The 22,180-nt window shown below is 49.2% G+C and overlaps 1 protein-coding gene across 13 annotated transcripts in view; it reads right to left on the reverse strand.

The window, feature by feature from the left end:
- PLA2G6 (phospholipase A2 group VI) overlaps positions 1-22,180 on the reverse strand; it is a 46,795-nt gene that overhangs the window by 22,031 nt on the left and 2,584 nt on the right. For 2 of the 13 annotated variants that reach the window (XM_072656080.1, XM_072656082.1), the window contains exons 2-5: positions 12,846-12,894; positions 12,473-12,726; positions 1,600-1,815; positions 233-416 (exon numbers count right to left, since the gene is read on the reverse strand). In XM_072656080.1, coding sequence (XP_072512181.1) covers positions 233-416; positions 1,600-1,815; positions 12,473-12,681 — 609 coding nt within the window. In that variant the 5' untranslated portion in view covers positions 12,682-12,726; positions 12,846-12,894. Of the gene's footprint in view, positions 1-232; positions 417-1,599; positions 1,816-12,472; positions 12,895-13,474; positions 13,603-14,522; positions 14,592-15,541; positions 15,636-16,214; positions 16,982-22,180 lie in introns of those variants that run through there. The other 11 variants (XM_072656078.1, XM_072656085.1, XM_072656079.1 and 8 more) reach the window with 10 other exon arrangements.

Below are 22,180 nucleotides of genomic sequence, written 5' to 3' on the forward strand. Positions count from 1 at the left end.
ATAAGCATCTTCAGCAAGAGTCAGAGCTCTCTGGTAAGGGGGCTAGGGATCACAGACTGATTTGGGTACCCCAAGAATGAGGCACAGGGCTGGGAATGCCAAGGCCTGAGAGTCAGTAGTGGCAAAGCAGGAACAACAACCAAGGAGACAAGCCCAGCGCCAACGCCCCAGGAAGCCTCCACCTGGCCCTGCCATGCCCTGGGCACTGGCCCCAGGCCTCCCCCCTCCTCACCTGCAGCACCTGCGGATTGTCCCCCTGCACGGCATAATGGAAGGCAGTCTCCCCATTGTTGTCTGTGACGTCCACACGGGCGTGGCAATACTGGACTAACTCCACCAGGCTCTCCCCATCGCCCTTTCGGCAGGCCAGGTGCAAGGGGGTGCACCCCTCCTCATTCTCTGTGCTGTTGGCACAACTGCAGGAGGCACCAGGGAAGGGATGGGCAGAGACAGGACAAGCTGAAGTTTAACGAAGGGTCTGCTGGCCTCGGGCTCAGCTGGGAGACTTTTTAAAGGCTCTGAGTCAAGCATCTTAGCAAAGCACAAAGCTTCAACTGAAAATATTTAGCAGATTTTTAAAACCCAACTTTGGATCGCAATTTGCTTTTTAAATAATCAGCTTCTCAGTCTCGGTTCCCAGAAGCACTGACGCTGAGGTGGAAAGGACCCCAGAAGGCACTTCCCTTTCCCCACCTTGCCACCCCCAAAGCCTTTCCGTGACACCCCGCCAAGCAGCACCTCGAGTGTGTGGTTGGAGACCTCCCGGGAATTCCAGCATTCCATCAGAATGCTTACGAGCCTTACAGCTCCACTACCAGACAGGAGGGGAGGGTGATGGAGAGCCTTCCTCCCTCCCTCCTTCCTTTCTTTCCTCCCTCCCTCCTTCCTTTCCTTCCTCCCTCCCTCCTTCCTTTCCTTCCTCCCTCCCTCCTTCCTTTCCTTCCTCCCTCCCTCCTTCCTTTCCTTCCTCCCTCCCTCCTTCCTTTCCTTCCTCCCTCCCTCCTTCCTTTCCTTCCTCCTTCCCTCCTTCCTTTCCTTCCTCCCTCCCTTCTTGCCAAGGTACCCCGGGCCACTTTCGGCCCCCTCGATGTGGGAGGAAAGGTTTCCTCAGGCTGAGATGAAATCAGCCTCTCTGCACTGCTGCCCTTTTGTTGTTCCTGGTTCTCCCCTTTGGGGCCAAGCAGGACAATTGCCAGCCCTCCTCCTCAGGATAGGCCTTCACAGTGCTTGAAAGTGGTCATCATGATGTCACCTGCTGGGGGCTCCCTGCTGCAGCCCCCACCAATCTTAGGTGTTATTTGTTTGGAGTTTTGGTTCATGGTTCAGCTCAAAGCCCTACATGGGAGGGACAACCCAGATGGGGCTAAGCTGATCCACCATCTTGGTAAAGTAGGGGATTAGGCTTTCTTTGGGAATGCTCATGTGGGCTTTTTACCAACTGCCTGCCTTTCCTGGGCTCTGCAGGGCGGCTGCACATATTCCTACTGGAGGAAGTAGAATGGGGAGACAGTTTCCAGATGTCTCTAACACCGTGGCCCCTCTCCCCAGGTCCTCTAGGTCTCAGACATGAGTGCAGTGAGTACCTTCCCATCTCCTCACCTGATGACTCGGCCATGGTGAAAGCATTCTCGGATCCCCAGCTCCACAGCCACGTGGGCCATGGACCAGCTGGGGTGACTTCGGATGCAGTCAGTCAGCTGCTGCAGGACATCAACTTGCAGCACCCGGGCTGAGCTCTCATAAAAGGGTGGCAGTACCAATAAAAATTGCTGAAAGTTCACCATGGCATCAGCCTCTGTGTCCAGTTGGAAGAGCCTGGGGGACGGGGACAGAGAAAGGGTGACGGAGGAGCCCGGCCCTGCACCTCACCCCCTCCCACCACTCCACAGAGCCTGTTCTCTCCTATGGCACTAGAGAGTGACCCGTGAGCCACCCTCCCCTGCTTTCCAAGCTCTAGCTCTGGCCCATTTCTCCTCCTGCCCATCTAACCAGTCCATCTCCACATCCTCTGTTGCTTCCTTGTTCTCCTGGGACCCCCTAAAGCTTGGTCTGGACAAGAGCCAACCCTCTAGGAAGGGGAGACGTCCTCACATGACAGGGTTTCATGCTGTGCCAGTGTTTCCATCTGCTGCACAGAAAGCTGAAGAGACTCCTTTCTGCTGACTATATATACAAGACAACTTGGTTGCAGGGGATAAAAGAGTCAAGAGTTTTCAAACCTGAGTTCAAATCCTGCTTCTGACCTACACTGGCTCTGTGACCCTAGCCCAGTTGTTCCAGGCAACAGTGAGACTGAAATGCAGAGAAGGTGCTAGCCTGCATTGCAGAGGGATGTTCCTTTTCTGGGAGTTCCTAACACCAATGAAACCATAGGCTACATCGCTCTTCCCCTATAAATAAAGATGTCTGCCGCCTTCCCAGGAAAGCCTTCCAAGAACCTCCCAACATGATACCTGCCGCCAGGCAAATAGCACCAGGCAGGGCCAAAAAAGCATCACTGAGGACAATGAAGCTGCCAGGCCTAAGCCCCAATGCCACAGAGCTGCAGTGGCCCAGGTGCCATCTCCGTGGCTATTTCCAGGAAGGAAGGAAGGAAAACACTGGTTTGGAAAGTAACATGTTCCTGGAGAAGGTGGTGTCTGCCAGGAGGGCTTTGCATTTTTCAACTGTGACCTGATGACAAGGACAAAGAACCCCCGACATGGACCTGGGTAAGCATGTCGGCCTGCACTTGCAGGTGTCCGCTAAGGGGGTCCTTCAACTAGAAAAACAGATGGACAGTGAAGACTACCGCCAGAGATGGGACAAGCTTGGTACAGCAGATCCAAGATGAAGGCCTAGCCTCAGGTACTAAAATACAAAGGTGCCAAGTGTGGTCAGTAAACAGAGAAACTACCGCAAATCCCAATGCAAGGGGGCTCATGGGACTTCCTAAATATGACTGCCTCTTTTTAGCTTCCTTTTGTGGGGTGTCCTTCCATTAGATTCTAAGCTCCCTGAGGGCAGGCTATCTTCTTGTTTGTGTCCCCCACTTCCTGGGCATTTTGCCCAATATCTGGTACACAGTAGACACTTAAAACATGTTTACAGCTAACTCTTCTGCTCCCCAGAGGCTTCTTCCCTCCTTCTGGAGACATGGGGGAAAGGAAAGAGAGGTTTATCCCATCTCAAATTCCTCCCAGAGCTCTAGGTCTCAATGTGACAACAGGGCCAGGATTGGATCCTGGAGGTAAAACCTCTGGCAGGTCCTTCTGGCTGGAAGGTTTTTGAGTATAGACCCAGCAAGGCCCTGTGGGTCATCTTCTAAGGACTGGCTGAGCTCAGTCACCACTGGAAAGTCACACCTAACAGGAACATTGTCCATTAAGGTACAAGAGGCTTCCCACTGGCCTGCACTGGAGAGCAGGGACTGCTCCTACAAGACCAGAGATTTTGAAATACTGACCAAGACAGGCTGTTCTGAGTGCTTTACAAACACCTCATTTGATCCTCACAACAACCTTGCAAGGTAGATGGGGAAACTGAGGCAGCAGAAGTAAGCAACTTGTGCAGGGTCATACAGTCAATAAGTGCCTGAGACTGGATTTGAACTCAGGTCTTCCTGACTCTGATGCTCTGTGCACTGCACTCAGCTCAGGGGAGGTGCTCTTCCCACTGACCGCTATCTGACTCAGAAATGGCTACATAGATGGCAACCATAGTCCCGTGACCTGGCCAAAAAGGCAATGAGGCTAGTCTAGCGTGACCAGTTCCTGCCCAAGTCACGCTCACCACTTCCTTCACAAGCCACCCCTTTAATAACATGTTGGACATACTTTTTCTCAAGAATCAAAGTCATATTTCACTTCCTATTAAAACAACGGCTACATCCTACTACCACTACTGTCTCCATTTCACAGATGTGGACAGTGACTCAGAGTGAGTAAGGAAATGGCCCAGAATTACGATGTTATCAGTATGTGTCAGAATTGGAACATAAGCCAGCTCTCCCAGCTCTATGTTCTTGCTCTTTCCAGTAAGACAGTCTAGGATGGGGATGAAACACCAACACAGGCAAACAGAAGTAACGTAAAGCCAGGATGCGAGAAGCACATAAGGTGTACCTCAACGCCACTAGAGGTGAGAGCTAGGATGATTGGGGAAGCTCTGCCCTTCTCTGGACACCTGGAAGGAGGCCTGGATACACTTTAACCCCATTGGTGATGGGGAAGGATGTATGGGAAGTGGATGGCCTGGGGAAAGATTACTCTGGGCTCTCCAGTGTGTGGTGGGGCATGGATGTAGGCAGCCTGCTGTGCCTCTGGAGCGTTACGATGATCTGATCCATTGGTCTCCAACTCTGCCCACTGCCCGCCAGGTCCAGTCCTTGATCTTGACCACCTTCCAATGCCTTGGATTTCTTGGAAAGAATGCTGCTGCTGCTTCCAATATATGACTAACATGCTTCTCTGTGTGATGCAGATGGATTGTGCACATGACTGATTACATGTGTGCACACTGTCTCCCCACAGGAGAATGAGGGCTCCTGGAGGGCAGGCCCTCTTTCCACCTCGTCTTTACCTTTAGGACCTCGTACAGGGTTCAGAGCAGTTGTTTTTATAGTCATGTCGGTGACCCCATTGGGGATTTTCTTGGCAGAGATCCTAGAGTGGTCTATGCCATTTCCTTCTCCAACTCATTTTACAGATGAGGAAACCAAGGCAAGCAGGTGAAGTGACTTGCCCAGGGTCACACAACAAGTAAGTATCTAAGGTTAGGGTGGTGGTGTTTCCTTTCAGACTAGAAGGTCCTTGAGGATAGGACTCTTTCTTCCCTAACCTCTGCCTTGCACTTACCCCACACCCTCCAGAGGTGCTTAAAAACCGTCCTGGATTTTGGTGAGATGTTGGTGAGGTGATATAAGATATTCTTTTCAAATATCAGAAGTAAATTATTAATTCGTGTCAGGAGCACAAATATTGGCGTTATCATAATGCAAACAACCCCAGCCCATGGCCCAGGCTGTAAGAACCAAGGTTCCTTGGCCATCTGCTGTCCTAGGTTGGAGAGTGCAGCCCCACCTCAGCTGACATCAATTCTGTCTCCATGGTCTCCACCCCCAACCTAAGATAAGAGAAAATACCAAAGCTATAATGGGGAAGGCTTTTCTCCTTCCCCCTCCCATAATTCATATTTTAAAAGGCCCCAGGCAGCAGCATCTAGGCCTGTCCAAGGTCAATCACATCAGTTCTCAGTCCTGAACCTCACTGCCTGCTGAACAGGAACTCCACCATGAGCTGATGCTCCACCATGTGGGGCTGGTCACCCCTAAAGAATCCTGATCAGCTGCTCCTGGCCAGCATGGATGGCAGCTTGTGGAGTTGGCCCCAGGCAGCCAGGTAGTTTGTATTTGCTCCTGAAGGCAATGGCAAGTTCCCAAAGCTTCCTGAACCAAGGAGTGACCAGGCAGACCTGAGCTTCACGAAGTCAATCTGACGTTTTAAAAATTGTTCAACTGTGGGTGAGGAGGAGGGAAGAAGAGATCATAAACTGTGTAAAGAAAGAAAGAAAACAGCCCCAAAGGGATCTCACTTTGGCAAGTGTGAGCAGGAGACTTTGTTACTTGGGAAGCCCAATTCAGAGTCTCCTGCCATAACACAGGTAGGGGAGAGAACACAGACAAGTCTGAGAATGGCCTGGTGGTGAAAGAAATGAGTGAGGGCAATTGTGTGGATATGGGTCTAGAGTGGAAGTAAAAAGGGCTGCATCAGTCGTAGAATGCCAGTGTATCTGACCCAACAGCAGGCCCTGGGAGCAGGGCCTATGAGACGTTTACAGAGATGCCAAGCAGGCAACCAGAGATGAGGGATGTGTTCTAGAAGGAGATTTCAGGAGAGCGAAATCATGAGGTCTAGGAGTCAGCTGCCGTGTTGAATCCATATGAGCTGGTTGGATCACCAGGAGACCACAGGGAGAGGAAAAAGAAGAGGACCCTGGCCAGAGCCCTAGAGGACACCGCCACACAAGGGCTGGGCATGGGCTGTGATGGGCAGAGGAGATTCAGAAGGATGGGGCCTAACAGGGAAGAAGAGATCCAGGCCAGGGTCACAAAAACCCAGGAGACAGAGAAGGGGATCGACAATGTCCAGAGCTCCAGAGAAAGAACGAAAGATGAGGACAGAGAAGAGGGCAGCATGACAGAGAACAGAAGAGACCATTCTGAGTCACTGTATTCTCTAGGAAACTTTTCTCGACACAGAGGGGAAAGAGGCCTCACTGCAAAGTCCAACCTCCAGCATCTTCTAAGATCAAGAGGAGGAAAACCAAAGCAATCCCCCCACAACGGAACAGCCCTCGAGCATCTGACGTCTCCTCATGTCTCCCCATCTTCTTTTTTATCAGATTTTTCCAGCTCCTGCATCTGAGCCACATATGGAACATTTTCACGTTCCCTGAACATCCTGTTCACCCTCCTTTGGATTGGGTCCAATATACCCAGCTGTGGCCTGATCAGGGCAGAAGCCAGAGGGACTGTCACCTTCTGCTCTCTGGCTACTCAGCAGTGTAAATGCCATGGGTTTTTGGTCTGCCACATCAGAGTCGATCAAACAATCAATAAGTCTGCATTGATAAGCACCCTATTACATGCCAGAAAGTTTTCATGACAGCCATACTGATTTCCTTCAAGTTTCTTGGACACAACGTTCTAAGTCAAGAGTGGGTGAACCCCTGTTCTAGGTACTGGGGAGACAATACAAAAGTAAGGCAGGCCCTGTCCTAAGGAAATTCTGTTCCACCGGGGATCCCATTTGCTCACAGACAGGTAAGGATAGGATAAATACAAAATCAATGTTCAGTGAATGGAAAAGCTTTTTAAAGTGGTAGCTCTCGAGCTGGGGATTTCAAAAGGAAGAAGGGAGGAGAGAGGGCATTCCAGGCCTGAGGGCAGTGTGCAGTCCAGTCTGGTTGGTGTACAGAGTGTGTGCGGGGGAGCAGTGGGGCCTCCAGCAGTGCCTGGAGAAGGCCGCCACGGCCAAGCTGGCTGGTATCTCACCTGGGACAGTCAGAGTGCCACCAAGATGGGGCACACTCACACCTGGGCACAGGAGCAACAGTCTGGGTGGAGGCAAGAGCCTGGAAACTGGGCTATCATTCTTGTTGCTGTCCACTCAACCTCTGCCCCCTGCCCCCAGATCTTTAGGCAAGAACTATTGTGTTCTCACACCTCCCCCAACCCATTCTTGGAACCCAAGGCCAGGGCTTTACATTCACCCCAGTTGAATTCTAGCCTGCCAGGACCTTTGTTACCACAGTACGAGTGATTCCTTCTCATTGTTTTGCTTTTTTAAACCTGCACATTTTTAAAGTATGCTGTGAGTGTCTTCATGTGGGTAAGTCCTTCTCAAGTCTCCCCCAACTCCAGCCCATCAACCACTGGGCCACTGAAGGGATTTCCCTAAAACATAGGTTCAGCCATATCACTGGCTCCCAAGATCAAGCACAGAATGCTCTGTTTGGCTTTCAAAGCCCTTTGTAACCTCATCCTTTCCTCCCTCTCCAGTCTCCTTACACCTTATTCACTCTCATGTGGCCTCCAATCCAGTGCCATGGGTCTTCCTGCTCCTCCTCACACACACCCCTCCATTTCCCAATGCGACGTACTTTTCCTGGCTGCCCGCCAGGCCTAGAACGCCCTTCCTCTCCTCCTCCTCCTCCTCCCTGGCTTCCTTCATGTCCCAGCTGAAATCAACAGGAAGCCTTTCCCATCCCCCTGAATTCCAGGGCTCACTCTCTGCTCATTTTCTCCAATTTATCCCATCTAAATCTTGTTTGAACATGGCTGTTGGCATACTGTCTCCTCCATTAGACCAGATGATCTACTGATAAAAACTGAAACTGAGCACGGACAAAGACATCTCTCTGCCTCTTTCTAAATCAGAAGAGAAGATCTGAGATGTGGCCGTAAAGTGACGATGAGGCCAGTTCAACAAACGTGGCATTCATTTGACAAATATTTAGCAAATGTATGTGGGTGTTGTGCCCATCAAAGCAGAACTGGAGAAAGTTGGAGCTGGAAAGAATCTTAGAATATGGCAGGGCCCCTGAACACTATACACTAGGCCAACCCCCTCGGAAAACTAACCTTTGCTACCAGTATTTCCCAAGGTCTTCAAAGCTGGGTCACAGGAGAAACAAGAAAGCCTCCCTTGCCCACACTTTCCCACACCCCCACACTCTCCCACTCCTCTCTGGTATTCCCCAAAGGGGATCAGCTGTCTGCTGACTCCCTACCCACCTGAGGGTATTTTTTTTATGACCTTCCACCAAATTCAACAGACCTGGTGGCAACTAAGTTCTGACTAGTTGTGAAAATAAGCCCTAGTCACTGAGAGAGGCCGTGCTCCACAGAGAACAGAGAATTGGCCCCAGAATCAGGAGGCCTTGGGTTCATGTCTCTGCCACTTCAGACACACACTGGCAGCATGCCCCTTTGCAGCTCTGAGACTCCAAGGTGCAGAGCAAGGGCCACTGCAGATTGGTGGAGGGAGCTTCCTCAGAGGGAGTTCCATGTACCCATGGAATCACACTTCTGACCCTCCTAGCACTCATCCCCACTGTGGAAATACCAAATCTACTCTATAGGCTGTGTAAGATGATAATGCCCAGGGTTCAAAGAGCTTTGCAGCTATGGCCTAGAACCTGCAGCCTCAAGGCCACCCTTGGGTGTGGCCTTTTGACTGAGTCCAAGTTTTACAGAACAAATCCTTTTATGACAGGGATTTGTTCTGTGAAGTTTGGATTCAGTCAAAGGGCCGCATTTAGGGTCTGAGGGCACACTACGAGGAGCCCAGGCTTATCAGAGGGAGAACTGAGCCTTTGAGGGGCTCCACAGACATGGGCAAAGAAAGGATGAATTAGTGGCCCAAGCAAGGCGAGAAGCTGCCCTTTAAACTCTTTGCCTAGAGGACTACCTACCATACTCTGTGTTCTGTAGTCTTACACCTTTGCCCACTCTACACTCACATCCCCCTCAGCAAGGAAAGGGGCAGCCAGGGGAAGACACTACTGGGAGGAGGTCCTTTATGGGGTCCTCAAGATCAAAACTCTTTCCATAATAATACCGACACTTTTATTTCTAATGTGGCCAATATCAATAGATATAACTCACATTAACAAAAGCTCTTTGGGGTGGGGGGTCCTCAATAATTTTTAAAAGCATAAAGGGATCCTGAGGTCAAAATGTTTGAGAAGTGCCAGGCCAGATATCCTCAGGGGTCCCTTCCACCTCTAAGAGCCTGTGGATTTATGATCCCATGATAAAGAAAGAAATGGAAGCTTCCAAATACATCAAAGTATTTCTATTATCACTTTGTGATAGCAAAGAATTGGAAAAGGCTCACTGACTGGGAAACGGCTCAACATACTGTGGCTGGTGAACAGGAAGGAAAACAATGAATACAGAAAAGTACCTGAAGATTTATGTGAACTGATAGAGGGAAGTCAGCAGAGCCAAGAAAACAACACACACAATGACTAAAACCACAGAAATGGAAAGAATCACCACACACAAAACAACTGAAAGTAAATGTGGCAAAAGGACAAAACACAAGCTTGGTCCAAAGAAAGAAACGAGAAAGATCCCCCTGCCCGACAATCTCCTTTGCAGAGCTGGCTGTGGGGAGCGGGGAAGACCCACAGGTACGAAAGATGGCACACATGTTCAGACTTTTGGGGAAGCACTGATTGGTTCTGCTGATTGTTTTCCTCTTATATTTCTTTGGCTTTTTATAGAAAAATATAATTTGTCATATGGGATGGCACTCTGTAAGAGAAAGACAGATACTGGGAGAAACTGTGGCAATGTAAAAATTAAAAAAAAATCATAAAATTTTCAAAAGAAGGAATTGTTCAAACATGTTCCATTCAACCCCCTTCAGTGACTGAAGAGATCTGAGGGGGCTACCAAGGATTCTGTGGCTATATGGCAGAAGGCACGGGTGGTATCCCCAGAAGTCTGGCTCATGGTCACACATAGTAAGCAGCAGAAGAAGGGCTAGAATCCAGGCATCTCCCTTCTCTAAGCCCAGCAGTCTTTCCATTACCTTCTGAGCCTCAGTTTCCTCAATGGTAATGCTGATAACAAAAACACCAGCCTCACAGGGTTGTTGTGAGGATCAAATGAGATCCCAGATGCAAAGCACATAGATTTGTGAGCTATTATTTTTGTTAACTATTTATGAATAAACAGTATCACGTGAACCAAAGTCCGTGTGACCCCATGGAAAGAGCCTTGAAAGAAGAATCAGGAGAGGCCTGCTTCTGCCACTTGTCAAGTGCATGACTGAAGAATTGCTTCGTCCAATCCAAGCCTCAGTCTCCCAATATGTAAACTGGGCTGAGGTGAAAAGGGAGTTTTGCAGACCTAAAAACCTAAAGAAATGGAAGCAGTCCAGGTTCTGATGACATTACTTGACCAAACAGACAAACAGTGCCTTTTGTCACAGCTATCTGGGAAATTAAAACTCTAAATCCTGTTTCCTGCTTCACAGCAGGGATTCCTGGGGTGCTTGCAAATACCTAATGCTCCCTCCTCAAATGACCTTCTACTTACTTCTCTGAGCCACAAGCTGGGTCCCCCATTCCCAGGAGAGGGAGGGGTGAAGGCGGGGTGGGGGTGTGTATGTTCCTCTTGTAGCCCTACCTCACAGCTAGTTACAGGGCCCTGCATATTTCTTTTTCAGTCTGGATCTGAGATTTCATGGGTGTGGAGAAATACTCTTCATTGATACAGGAGTACAACTTGCCTGCAATTCATGAAGCTATCAGAACATTGAGAAGTTAAGTGATACTCACACATGTCAGAGGCAGTCATCCAAACCCATGTCTTGTTGGCTGTCAGGCTGGCCCTCTGTCCAATCTAGTACATAATGACGGGGCTCAAACAGTCAGTAAACCATCCACAAGCACTTATGAAGAGCCTACTATGTACCAGGTACTTTGCTGGGCAAAAATGAAACCTTCCCTGCCCAAGGAGCTTACACTTCATCCTAAGATGTATGCCCAGTAAATACAAGATAAAGAGGGAAGGGTGAGCAACAGCTGCTTGCAAGCCTCCAGACCCAATGACGCAATCCTGGTTCAGCCAGAGTAACAGGCAATCAGGTAAACAGATCTTTGCAAAGACAACCACAGTGGTAGCGAAAGAGATTCGGGCTGTTAACACACAATATGCCACCTGAGTTGGAGATCACAGGACTAAGTGACACCCACATCCATAACCTTTTTTTCTTAGGTCCTCTAAGCAGCCAGATGAGTCAGGAAAAGCCTCAGGTTGGAGGCCCTGAGTTGAGCTTTGAAGACTTGCAGGGATTCTATGATGGAGGAGTGAAGAGGGAGTGTACTCCAGGCAACAGGGACAGCCTATGCAAAGGTATGGTGGTAAGAGATGGACTATAGTATATAGAGAACAGCAAACAAGCTGCCTGAACTGGGCCACAGTCACAAATTCAAGCCATGGACAAGCGACCAGGACAGACTAGGAACAGGCATGGGCCGGGATCATGGCCTTAGACCCTGAGTTCAGAAGAGAAGTGATCCGGGACAATGCACAAGATCATGGCCTCAGCCTCCAGCACTGCACCTGCAGAACTGTCCACATTTGATGACAGGGTAAGGGCCAGCAGCTGCTTCCTAGAGCTCCAAGTGGGACCAAGTCGGATGCCAGGTACTCTAGACACAAACTGGAGAGTTCAGGTGGATGGCAATCAGACTGTAGCCTTTATCACACTGCATATGGCCTGATAAAGTATGCAGTCCCTAGCCCAAGCCTCTTGACTCCAGAAAAGAGAGGCCAAGACCATACAAAGCAGCAACAACCAAAAAAGCATGTAATGCCTGGCCCCAACTGGTCCCAGGAAGTAAGGCTGGAAGAATGAGTTAACAGAAAAGAAGATCAAGACCTATCTATTATGAGACCAGGGATGCCCAAGACACACAAAGAAAAGGAGAACAATCCCCAAATACTCACAAGAACTTAAGGGCAGAAGAGCCACAGCTTGGATCACACATGACTTAGCAGCCAGGAAGGAGAGAAACGCTCAGACTGCAGTATCTCAGAATGCTATTAAGAACTGAGATTTGATCCCCAACATACTGTTCTCTCCTCTATGGCTCATACTGTTTCTCAGCCCCAGCACATGGGAATGTGATATAGTGGGAAGACCACTGGATTTAGTTAAAAGGACTGCATTCAAATCCTAGTTCTACCTCTGTGTGACCCTGGAGAAGTAATTTCTTCTCCCTGGGCCTCAGTTTCCCCAACTGTACAATAAGGAGGCTAGACTACATGACCCTTTTCCAGTTCTAAATCTGTGACCCTGTAAGACTTTCCAAGCTGTTTCCTAGCTGAGAGGTGGTCTCCAAACCACCAACATTCCCCTATGGCCACCACCATCACGGATAAAGGAAAGAAGCATCAGGGCCTACCACCCACCGGAATCCGTTCTGTGGGGATCTGGGGTTCACTACCAGGCAGTCCCAGGTGCGATGAGGGCTGTTCTTGAACAAAATCAACTGTCCTTCTTCCCTAAGCTGGACACAGGCTCTGTAGTCAGACATAGGCACTTCTTTCACTCGAAATGGGTTGGAAAACAAGTTGGTAACATTGCTAATTGTGCTGACGAGGCGACCAAAGAACTGCATCTTCCCGGTGGGGGAGGGGTTGGTCTTGTTTTCTTCTCCCTCCGTCTGGAAGAAAACGGGGTCTGTGGTCAGCTGGGCTTGGTCCCCCATCCCACCTCACCAGGAGTTGTGGAGTTCTGCCCAGACGTCCCTCTTCCTCCCCCACCAGGGCTTCTGCCACCAACTTGGGGGCTCGGAGTCCTCAAAAGCTTCAGCAAGGTCCCCAAATGGGCACTGAAAAGGAGGGAGAAAAAAGAGAAACACCATTGAGAGGAAGGTTGGCACAAGAAGTTTCAGCAAGGTCCTCAAAGAGGGCACTGAAAAGCAAGGAGAGGAGAGAAACACCGCTGAGAAGAAGGTTGGCACAAGAAGCTTTGGCAAGATCCACAAGAGGGCCCTTAAAGGGGGAGGAAAGAGAAACATCACTGAGGTGGCACAGACTGGCCCAGGGGAGAGGGCCCCAGGACTCCACGAGTCCACTCCTGGCTCTGTCACTGACAGACTATTTGAAGGGAACCCAGTCAATTGCCCATCCTATGTCTCTACTTCTCCAGCAGAGACAAGTAAGTGGGCTCTATCCTCTATTGTGGATGTGCTAAAAGCCACAAGAAATTGAATGCCTGGGGAAAAGGGTTTCAACACCAGGGTGAGACCACTCAAGAGGAAGGCAGACATTTGCTCCATGGCCTTTAGGATAAGCTTATAGATAGTATTCTGTGAGTTCCAAAGCACTTTATATACACTGCAGATGGTCATGCAGGATTTCTTGTCCCCATTTTATTTTAATTCTCATTTTACAGATGAGTAAACAGACCTGGTGAAGGAAGTGACTGGTCCAAGGTCACACAGCTAGTTAAGAACTGGGCCTGGGCCTAGATCCTCCAACTCCTAGCCCAGTGGCCCATCTCCTTTGACCACACTGCCAACCAAGTCGACCCTTTTCTACAGAGGAAGAAATGGAGTAACTGGAGCATCAAGAACTCTGCTTACCAGCTTAGCAAGACAGGAACCAACGCCTTCCAAAGTGCCATCCTGCTTGCCCTGCCCAAGTCCTTCCAAATCCATGACCTGTTCCCAGCGGAGGCTGGGTGGCCTCTACCTTACACAGAGCCACTAAGGCCTAGGAAAAGGTACCCCCCTCCAAAGGGATTCTGGGCTGCAGGCACTAGGGAATCAGAGGGGCCTGGTCTGACTCAGCTAAGTTATCTGCCCTCTCTCAGCTTGTTTCCTCATCTAGAAAATGGATGACATCATCTCTAAAGTTCTTTCCAGCTCTGACACTTCATGACTGTCAAAAAAAAAAAATCCTGCCACTCTGCTTGGTTTCTACTGGGGCTGACAAGGGGAAGAGGTTGATGGGCAAAGGCCTCAGGCTTTCCTGTGTCAACTCCCTCAAACATTGGGGTGAAGAATTAAATGAACAGAATGAAAAAATGCAACAGGAAGAAGCCTTTACTGTTTAAAAAGCACAGTTGTGGGAAGGATCAAATCCTCTCCTCCCTCCCCAAATCACAAGATTACTGCCAGTGTTTGTTAAGCTGTAGGGGTGCTGGAGGGAGAGCAAAGTTTATTTAATGACATTAGCCTACACAGGGCAGAACCTCACACTCTGACATCAGCCAGCTCCATTACTGCCTGAGTGACCTTTGCAAAGTCCTTCCGTCTCTTGGGTCTCAGTTTTCTCATCTATAAAACTGGGGGTATGGGATGAGGAGGAGGTCAGGCACCTTGCTTCTCACGTCTCCTCTGGGGTGCCATTCCTAAGATTCAACGATCTGTCTTTTTGTCTTCTGAAGCTATTACATACCGCATGGGGGGTGGGGGTGAGGGTGGGGGGGTGGGGAGGGGGTGTCTTGGCTCACCAAACAGACAAGCGCCAATCCGGTTTTTTCCCAGCTGTAATGGTTAAGTTGCCTCACAGACGACCCATGCTTGCCCAGTCAGTTCTGATTCTTATATCAGGGCTCATGAAGGGACTCGGAGGCGGGGCCGTGGAGGGGAAGCATGTGAGTCAGGAGAGCACAGCGCTAGGTCTGGCTCTGTAACCAGCCTGTGTGCTAAGTGACCTCTGGTGACTTCCTTCCCTGGGGACCTCACTTTCCATAATGCTACAATTAAGGCATGGTCCCATGCACCTGGAAAATGCTAGGACTGGATGAGGTTTCTGGTTAGCCCGGGTAGCCTCAGACATCCTTCATACACAGTCCCTGGGAAGGCTGGCCCCTCTACCCATCTCCACCAAGAAGATAAGGGAAAGTGAAATTGCGTTTGCTGGTTCTTCCCATCCCAACCCCAAAGAGGTTGTTGAGCAATTCCCCAGAAGCCTTGTCTTCAGCGCACTCCCCCGCCCCAGCCCCAGGGCTCTGGGACAAGCAGTACTGAGAGGGGGCAGGTGGTTTCTGATTAAGGGGTTGTCTTCATAAGAAAGTCTGCAGGTGAGATGTGAATCAGAGGCCAGGTCCAGGCCACCTCTGCTCTGACAAACACTGAGACTTCTGTACAATTAGGGAGGTGGTAACAGCAGGGCTTCAACTGGGCCCTAGCCAGGTCTGGCATGGAGGTACTGTCTCCTAAAGGTAGGAGGGATTGGGAAAGGCATCTCCTTCCAAAAATCCTGCTCCTTCTCTGACCCAAGAGGAACCTACCATCTGCAACCTAGTCATTTCATATTTCTGAGCCTCAGTTTTCTTATATGTAAAATGGAGGTAACCATAACCCTACCTCATGAGGGCTCTGTGTGGAAAGCTTTAATAAAATTAGGGGAGTTATTACTAACGGTTATGATGATAACCTCCCCCAATCTCTGTTGATGTAAAAGGATACCTCTATCACTCTCCCCATGAACTTCTCTGACCCTTGACCTGGAGAGAGTCGTGCTTACCTAATCACAGCCTCTATCCTTCGTCCTCATACTGCCTGCCTTCTAGGGGCACATCCATGTCCATCTGGTCAGCTTTAGACCAGGGCTGCCCAACCTGCAGACGGGTATTCAGTAAAGGCTTTTTCATGAAGGTTGAGAGGACATGGTGGGGACCATGCCAAAGCAGTCTATCTTTGGGTCCAAACTGTGGGTTCTCTAAGCTGAGGCTGGCCATTTGTGAAGCTCTCATCCCGTCACTGTAACTAACCCCAATCCCCTCCCCCTGAGACATCTCAGGGATGCATTCCCAACTGACTGGCCTTGGCTGGACCTCCAGGGGAGCTGTACCCCTTCAGTGGTGGTGCAGTAGAGCACTCAAAAGCATGAGCATGCCCCAGGCTAAGCCGAAGTCATTACCCCCCCTCCCTTCTCCTTAAACCTTTTTAACAAAGTGTAAACAGCTACTCAATCCAGCATTTGAGGCCTTCCACAATAGGGCTCCAGATCACCACCCGCTCTCTGACCCACCCCCTTGCCCCACCTCAGACCCAATCCCCTCCCCCCAGGACACCTCCCTTGACACCACCCGTGATTGTACTGTCTCATTAGGGGGCCTAAACCCTTGGATAAATCCAGCGGTTAAAGAAGTCAAGTCTTTATATGGAGTCAAAATCTGCCTATGACTTCTACCCACCACCTCCCTTCTGCTTCCTGGAGAGAAGGGACAAGGCCAAGGCCCTCACACATTGGAGGACAGCCCTGACATCCCAACAAGACCTTCCTTCTCCAGCAGAAGCATCGACAGTTCCCTCTGAGGATGCCGAGAGGCTCAGACTTCCTTCAATCTCCTCACCAGCCTCTTCCAGACATGCTCCAGTGGGCCAATGACCCTTTTAAAAGTTGAACACAACAGGTGTCTTACAGAATCACAGATTATCTGACCTGAGGGGAACCTGAGAGCTTAGAATGTCTGAGCTGGAGAAGGCCTGAAGTGGGTGGGATTTCAGATTGTGGAATGTCACAATTGGGAAAGACCTTAGAACAGGGAATGTCAGGGCTGGGTGGGGCCTTAGAACTGAGGATGACACATCGGAGGGGCCCAGAGTCCACTTTTGTCCTTTCACACATCTGACCAGGACGGAGTACAGAGGAATTCCCTTGTTCTTTTCGTATAGTCCACAATTCTGTACCCAAACTTCAGTCTGGGAAGAAAAACTCCTGATGTTCCCCAGAGATCACAGCTCAGGGAGTTTTCTGTCTGCCCTAGACATCCCCCTAAGATGCCCTTAAACTGTTGCTCGGTGAATTCTCTCAGTTTCAGTCATTTGATTCTGTTCAGCTCTGGCAGAGAGGCAGCCGATGTCTGGGTCAGAGGAGGTCTATGTGCTGTGACTGAGGGCCAGTCTGGCTTTTGACCCAGGCAGTCATCCTGGCTGACTGGAGGACCCAGCGCCAGTCATTTGGCTTCTTGGGGCTCTGGGCAACCCTCTAAACCACAGAGAAGTTGTCAATCTGCACCAGGAAAAGCAGATTTCCTCCACTAGGAATCCCTTCTATCAATGTAGACACAGCTCTGGCCCTGACTCTGCTGCTAAATCTTCAGCAGGGCATCATGCTTCACCCAGCAGCCCAAGAGAGGCTCCATGCAGGCTGGACTCAGTCCATGTGGCACCATGTTTGCCCAAAGGGCAAAGAGAGTTTTTACACATAGGCCTTTGGTAAAGTCTGTGATCCATTCAGAATGTAAATGGTCACTTCTGATGCTTCTGATGCATGTTTGGGAGCAGGCCAATATGTCTAAGTGGTGCGGTAGGCACCAAGGTCACTGGGGAAAGAGCAGCAGACCAAAGAAGCCAGGAAGACCGAGCTCAAATCTGGCTGCAGGCACTTACTAAGTGGGTGACCCTGGGCAAGTCACTCTACCTTTTTGCTTCAGTTTCCTTACCTGTAAAATGGGAGTGATGCTATGTCCTTCCCACAGCTACTGTGAGGATCAAATGAAACATGTGTACAGGACTTTGCAAACCATCATGACAGAAGAGCTGAGCTCTCATGACTCCTGGACTTGTATCTAATCAATTGGTAGCCCCACTACAAAGTTCAAGCAGGATGATGGGCTGGCAAGGGCCTTCCACTCTGGGTCAAGGGGGCCTGGGCTGGAATTTAGTTTCCTCTTTCATAAGATGAGAGCATTGGACTGCATATCCTCCAACGTCCCCCTCACTCAGAGGGCTTCAATTCTGTGACCTCCAGAGTAAGGCAACAGCTGCCTGGTACCAGCGGGACAAGATTACACAAGCACCCAGGAGAGGAAGCAGATACGAGGTCAAATGGAAAACGCATGCATACTGCTGGGAGATCTAATGCATAAGCGGCCCCTTTGGAATTCTTACCTAACATGCTCCTGCCTCTGACAACAGAATGTCACATGGATGGCATCATCACAGCCAGCTGCAGGGCAGCAATCTCCTAAGCAGATCTGGCTGGAGGTAGGGCCAGCTGCTCAGCCCCAAGATCAGATATGCTGATGAAGCCTTGGGTGACTGGGGGATGCTGGGACTGCAGAGAGCTCATGAGCACTGGGCCAAGGAGGGCAGCACAGCCGTACCTGGGAGGGGGGTCCTCCCAAGTCTGAGATGGGGTGCTTCTCTAGTCCAGTCCATACTCCTTTCCTCCTCCTCTCTTACTCTCTCTCCCTCCATCTGTCTATCTGTCTGGCTCTCTCTTACACTCTCTCTGCCCTTCTTTCATACCCCTCACACATGGTCTGCGTAGACCATAAGATTTTCCTCTTTATCCACACAAGCAGACCAGCAGGAGCTGAGGCAGGGGACCAGGGTTAAAACCCTGCCTCAGACACTGTGTGACCTCTGGGCAAGTCATCTACTTCCTCAGTTTCCTCACCTGTCAAATAAGGATACCCTCAACGGGAGCCCATCCTCCTGGGGTTGCTTAAGGATCAAATGAGGCCTTGCTGATGCAGCTCAGATCACTCTCTCCAGGCTGTTGTTTTGATCTTGACATTCCCAGATTAGCAAAATACGGTGGATCATAGAATAAGACTGGAAGGCCCTCAGAAGCTGGCAGGTCCAACTCCTCCATTTTCTAGATGAGGAAGTGGAGGCTGAGAGAAGGGCTGATAGAAGTCCTCAGGGCCTCCTGGTTACCCTCAGGGCTTCCTTAGCACAAGTCAAGAATTCTGTCCAGTTCCCTGGCCTACAGCTGATGCTTAATAAATGCTTACTGATTTGAACTTAATTATCACTATTCTCCTCCACTGGAAGGAATCACATCATTTAGAGTTGGAAGGAACTTTAGAGACCAGAGTCCAATACCTTCCCCCCATTTCACAGAGGAACAAACTGAGGCCTGGGGGGGAATCCTGCTGGGGCCCACAGAGGCCTGGCAATCTGCCCTTGTCGCAGGGCCTGACTGGCCCAACCCCTTTATTTTTACAGATGACAAAACTGAGGCCAAGAGAAGGGGAGGGACTTGCTTAAGGTCACTAGGTAAGCTACTGAGCCTGAACCACAATTGTTTCAAGTGCGCTGGTTTTATTTTCCTAGTTAGAGTATAAATTGCTCTTCTATCTCCCCCACTCTTGGTACCTTTATAACTTTCCTTTAAACTCTGGTCCCTGTCTTTGTCTTAAACCGCCCCCAACCTATTTCTCCTTCAAGGTCATCTACTTGAAAGTGTCCCCTCCACCTTTCCTCTGACCTCCACTCCTCCAGAAATGGCTCCCTTAGGAGCAACTCCAGTCATGGGGTGTAGTGCTGGAAGGGCCCGAGAGACAAGCATTTTAGAGACGGAAACTGAGGCCCAGAGGGCTGGCAACAAACAGCAGCCCCTGGATTATTTGACGCTCTTGCCAGTCTATCAAGCGGCTTCCCTATCAAACCACAACCATCCACTATATACTGGGCACTGTGAGGGGCGCTGAAGAAACACAGATAAAATCAACAAACAGTTGCTGCTCTTGAGGAGCCTCCATTCCCCTGGAGAGAAATACATGCAACTCAGTGAATTCTCTTTTGGAACCAGACTCTCCAGACAGCGACTTCCCCAGGCAGTTTAATCTGTGATGGAAGGCTCTTCTCTGGAATTCATAAAAACAGGTACCACCAAAGGGAAAAAAAAGGGGTGTCTTCATCCCCCTTGTCTGCCAAGGGGTAAATCTGACATGAGCCTCCCTGAGGAGGAGCCTTTCAGACTCTCTGAGTGCACTCGGACACAACGTCCCTCACATTAATTCACAGCAATGAGCAGGATGTTGGCGGGGCCTCCCATGACTCCAGGTTCCTCCCATCATGGAGATTGGGGCACTTGCCTTGGCTTCTTGACAGCAGGGCCCACAGACACTCTCAGCTCTACACTTCCAGAGCTTTTCAAAGAGGGGTCTTGGAAAGACGTTTAAATGAACTGGAGAAAGTACTGGTTCCCTAAGAGGATGGCACCAATGAGAAAGTGCCACACCTTTGCCAGTTCACTGAGAGGGAGCAGACACACACAGTGGGGCAGGTACAGACATACAGTGGGGCGCAGACTCTGTGGATTCATGGAGTGATCTCCCAGCCAGGTGATACTTGTCTAGGTCGCTGTGGGTGGGATTCATGCATAGGCAGCTAGGGGGTGCAATGCTGGTCTTGGAGTCAAGAAGACTAGAGTTCAAGTTCTGCCTCAGACACTGACTGAGCAAGTCACTTCACCTGGCTGCCTCCGTCCCTCATCTGTGAAATACAGACAATAACAGTAGCTACAGAGGTCTTGTGACGATCAAATGAGATACTATCTCGAAGGCGCTTAGCAGACTTTAAAGGGCTTGGGCAGAGACTGGACCCCTGAGGTCCCCTTCAGCTCAGAGTCTGTGCTTCTGTTTTAAAACTCTGGTTCCCAGCTCTGTAATATGAAGAAGCTGGACCAGTCCTAAACAGAAATCCTAGCAGTCTACGAATGGCAAAAAAGCAGCCCTTCCTCCTCCCTACTGTTAGAAATGGTCCGTGTCCTTGCCTTTCAATGCTCTGCCCTCCCTCTTCCCCTCCAGGTTTCCACAACTTCTTTTCAGTTATACCATTCCACTGACTGGGAAGAAAAGTCCTTTCCCAGGACACTGACTCGTCTCTCTCAGAACTACAGATGGCACACAGAAGACAATTCCCTATCACCTTAGAAAGAAAAAAAGCCACCAAACCCTTCTGTGACAGCTTGGACGTGACCACAACCCAAGTAGTATAACCTAAGGAATTCTCCAGGAACCTGAGGAATAGGATGTGACTCCAGGTTACATCCTGGCAAAGGCAAGAAATAAGTTCTAAGAAGGCCAACCCAAGAGACACCTCTCCACATCTCCCTCCCAGCAAGGCCAGTTCCACCAGATCAGTCACTGTTTCCAGAAACTACCTCCATTGCATTTTCCCCAGGCTATGGAAACATGGATGGAGAATCCTGGGCAGGGGCTGCAAACAGGAGAATAAGGAGTTGGAAGGAATTAAGGGAAGATGAAGGATGAAAGGAGAGAAGGAAACATCATGGACTGGACTGGGAGGGAGGGAAAAGACAGAAAGTAGGGTTAACAAGAAGGCTGTTGGAGTAAGGTACCTCTCCATAGATCACTCCATCCTGAAAGAATGGAAAACTTACAGGTCCCACAGCTGCATGAAACCCCTAAAGCTTGGGACAGTGAGCCCTCCACCCTGGAAGCACCCTGGAAACTCTTTAACAAAGCGTTGAAAGTCAAGAAATAGATCAGAAAAATGAGCAAACAACAAAAAAAGATTCTGACCACAGAAAGTTACTATGGTCACAAGGAAGATCAAAAGATATACTCAGAAGATAACAAAAGTCAAAGTTCCTACAACCAAAGCCTCCAAGAAATAATATGAATTGGTGTCAGGCCAAGGGCTCAAAAAGGATTTTGAAAATCAAATAAGAGAGATACAGGAAAAATTGGGAAGAGAAATGAGAGTGATGCAAAAACATCGTGACAAAAGAGTCAACAGCCTGGTAAAGAAGACACAAAAAATTCTGAAGAAAATAACACCTTAAAAAACAGACTAGGTCAAATGGTAAAAGAGGTACAAAAAGCCAATAAAGAAAAGAACACCTTAAAAACCAGAATTGTCCAAATGGAAAAGGAGGTACCAAAAGCTCATTGAGGAAAATAATTCCTTAAAAATTAGAATGGAGCAAATGGAAGCTAATGACATTATGAGAAATCAAGAAACAATGAAACAAAGTCAAAATAATGAAAAAAATAGAAGACAATGTGAAATATCTCATTAGAAAAATACCTGACCTGGAAAATAGATACCGAAGAGATGATTTTAAAATACTGGACTTCCTGAAAGGCATGATCAAAAAAAGAGCATACACATCATCTTTCAAGAAATTATCAAGGAAATCTGTTCTGATATTTTAGAACCAGAGGGTAAAATAGAAATTAAAGGAATCCACTGATCACCTCCTGAAAGAGATCCCAAAATGAAAACTCCTAGAAATATCATAGTCCAGTCCCAGCTCAAGAAGAAAATATTGCAAGCAGCCAGAAAGAAGCAATTCAAGTATCATGGAGCCACAGTCAAGATGACACAAGATTCAGCAGCTTCTATATTAAAGAATCAGATGGCTTGGAATATGAAATTCTGGAGAGCAAAGGAGTTA

Source organism: Notamacropus eugenii, chromosome 3, assembly GCF_028372415.1.
Source record: "Notamacropus eugenii isolate mMacEug1 chromosome 3, mMacEug1.pri_v2, whole genome shotgun sequence".
Lineage (NCBI taxonomy): Eukaryota > Metazoa > Chordata > Mammalia > Diprotodontia > Macropodidae > Notamacropus > Notamacropus eugenii.